At 37.5% G+C, this 2,774-nt stretch overlaps 1 protein-coding gene across 3 annotated transcripts in view; it reads left to right on the top strand.

The window, feature by feature from the left end:
• srpk1b (SRSF protein kinase 1b) overlaps positions 1 to 2,774 on the top strand; it is a gene marked incomplete in the record, with an annotated part of 20,418 nt that overhangs the window by 8,754 nt on the left and 8,890 nt on the right. For all 3 annotated transcript variants that reach the window (XM_014002111.1, XM_014002108.1, XM_014002112.1), the window contains 6 exon segments: positions 541 to 668; positions 1,036 to 1,144; positions 1,603 to 1,690; positions 1,774 to 1,861; positions 2,030 to 2,136; positions 2,221 to 2,386. In XM_014002111.1, coding sequence (XP_013857565.1) covers positions 541 to 668; positions 1,036 to 1,144; positions 1,603 to 1,690; positions 1,774 to 1,861; positions 2,030 to 2,136; positions 2,221 to 2,386 — 686 coding nt within the window.

Here is a 2,774-nt window from a genome sequence, read left to right as displayed (position 1 = left end):
CCTGGCCACACCTCCGCTCTCTAACCCCCCTTCCTCCACCCACACCCMCTCCSCTACCCACTTTGATGCATTTTTCAAATTTCGCCTTGGGGCGGAGTTATCTTTTCACAGGGGGGTAAGTTACACTTTAAACAGACTCAAGAGTTCTCCTTATTGTTTTTCTTTTCAACATTTTCAGTGAATCACAGCATTTAAACTAATATTCTCAAAAATATTTTTTTGTTGCTTTGAAAAATGTCTTGTTGCTTCTTTTYTCTCTATTAGCACTGAATAAAATTTGCAATCACAGAAATATTACCAATATTCATCTGACTTTTGATCACATATGAGGAATAGAAAATAATTAGTCTCCATCAAATATATAATTTATTAATTCATTTGAATWAAACAACGTGGATAATCAAACCGTTTCTGAAATTTGACATCTTCAGAATCCTCTTTGCTTCTGTCAGCACTGCTTCCTTTGCTTCTCCTTCATCTTTAAAATGTTTGTTTCTCCTCTTCATCAGCCTTGTCTGCTTGTTTCTGTTCCTCTCTCAGACCAGAGCCTCATGGTCGTGGAGTTGCCACTCAGCAGGGTCAAGCAGAGTCTCCCTTTCCAGAGCAGGATGAGGAGATCCTGGGCTCCGATGATGACGAGCAGGAAGATCCCAATGATTATTGCAGAGGTAGGAGCTTTATAGCTCCCGTCTGTACAGGAATTTTTAAAAAGGATCAGATTTCTGCAATCTGAATTAACAAAACAACCTTTTTATTTGATGTTCTGATGTAAAAACTGATCACCCATTCTTAAGCTTATGCTCATTAAATCCTATCTTTTATGAATTTATACTTTTTGTGCTGCTAATATGGTGCAATTATATAGCTTTATCATCTTTTTACCAATTTAGTGCCTGCTTCAAACATTTCTTGGGATCATTAATGTATTTTAGCTGAAATCCTAAAACAATCCAGCTTCAAATCGCACAAAAACACTGATTGGATTGTAATAACATGTTTGTCAGCTAATCCATATCTGTTGATGTCTTTGCTCAGGTGGATATCATCATGTGAAGATTGGCGACTTGTTCAACGGGAGATACCATGTGATCCGGAAGCTGGGCTGGGGTCACTTCTCCACTGTGTGGCTGGCCTGGGACATCCAGTAAGATGGCTCCAATTTACGTCAAGCTCAGATTTGTACTTTATGAATATGGTATTTAATAAAACAAACAAACAAACAAAAAAACTTGCTAGYTTTATATGATGAAGGAGAATAAAAAGTCAACAGCATGGTCCAGCGTTTTACCCACATTACTGCATGTTTATGCTGTCTGTTGTTTACTCTATAAACAGTGAGGTTTTGAAAAGTTATTTTTCCTGTTTCTTCAGGATTATAGTGTAAAAAAATCTGTTAAATACGCACAAACACACAAAATACTGATTTTGTGTTACTTATATTTACGATGGATTATATGCGACAAAATTACATTTTTAGAGCCACCTTTGTACTCTTGAGTTTGAGTGTTTCTCTAATTTAAAATGATTTGTTACATATTTTATTTAAAAAGCCCACGTGGTTGTGTTGTGCCCAGTCGCTGATTTTGTTTTTGTCATTTCCAGGGAGCGGCGCTTTGTGGCCATGAAGGTTGTGAAAAGTGCCGAACATTACACTGAGACGGCTCTGGATGAAATCAAGCTGCTCAAATCTGTAAGGCACAAATAAAGCTTCACAGTGACTCATATTGAAAAGGTAGTCTGTTTGTTTTAACTACACTATTTTTTGTTTTCCAGGTAAGAAACACAGACCCCAGAGACCCCAACAGGGAGAAAGTAGTGCAGCTGCTAGATGACTTCAAAATTTCTGGCATGAATGGAACTCGTATCCTCTGTTGTTCTGAAAATATATTTAAGACACTTAATGCTTTTGGTTCGTGTTGCTGAGACGATTAAACATTTTACTGAATCAGAGTATACCAATTGTTTTCTTTACGTTTTATTCCTGCAGTTAACGATGTGAAAGGGTTTTTCTTGACTTGTGTTTCTTCAGATGTGTGTATGGTCTTTGAGGTTTTGGGCTATCACCTCCTGAAGTGGATTATTAAATCAAATTATCAAGGCCTGCCTCAACCTTGTGTGAAAAGCATCATAAGACAGGTAGTGCACTTCAGGAGAAAATAAAACATTGTAACTCCTTTAATTTAAACTATCCTGATTGTTTATGCTCCGGCTTCTTTTCAGGTTCTGCAGGGCCTTGACTACCTTCACACCAAGTGTAAGATAATTCACACGGACGTTAAACCAGAGAACATTCTGCTGACTGTCAACGAGCCGTACATTAAGAAGATGGCTGCTGAAGCTACTCAGTGGCAGAAGTCTGGGGCTCCACCTCCCTCTGGATCTGCAGGTAACAACTGCTCACATTGTGCTTCAGTAAAAATGTGTATCACTGTTCACACGATTGACTACTTATAATGTAAATTTCAAATAATACAACTTTTAGGCCACGTTCACACTGCAGGCACAAGTGGTCCATATTCTACACTAGGGCTGTGTATTGGCAAAAATTTGGCGATACGATACAAATGACAGAGGGGTCATGATAAGATATATCGCGATATTATGCGATACTGTAAGCAAGGCGATATATTGTGATATATTGTCCAAAAATCTATTAAATAAAAAAACTCATGCAAAAAAAAAAAAAGAAAAACCAAAAGTCATTGTCTCAGAAAATTCTAATATTACATAGCCAGCTTTTGATACATTTAGTTGTTTGCTGCTTTGTATGTATT

This window comes from Austrofundulus limnaeus, unplaced genomic scaffold (assembly GCF_001266775.1).
Source record: "Austrofundulus limnaeus strain Quisiro unplaced genomic scaffold, Austrofundulus_limnaeus-1.0 Scaffold11, whole genome shotgun sequence".
Lineage (NCBI taxonomy): Eukaryota > Metazoa > Chordata > Actinopteri > Cyprinodontiformes > Rivulidae > Austrofundulus > Austrofundulus limnaeus.
Note: the sequence above shows the minus strand (reverse complement) of the source record. Positions and strands in the feature narration are given on the sequence as shown.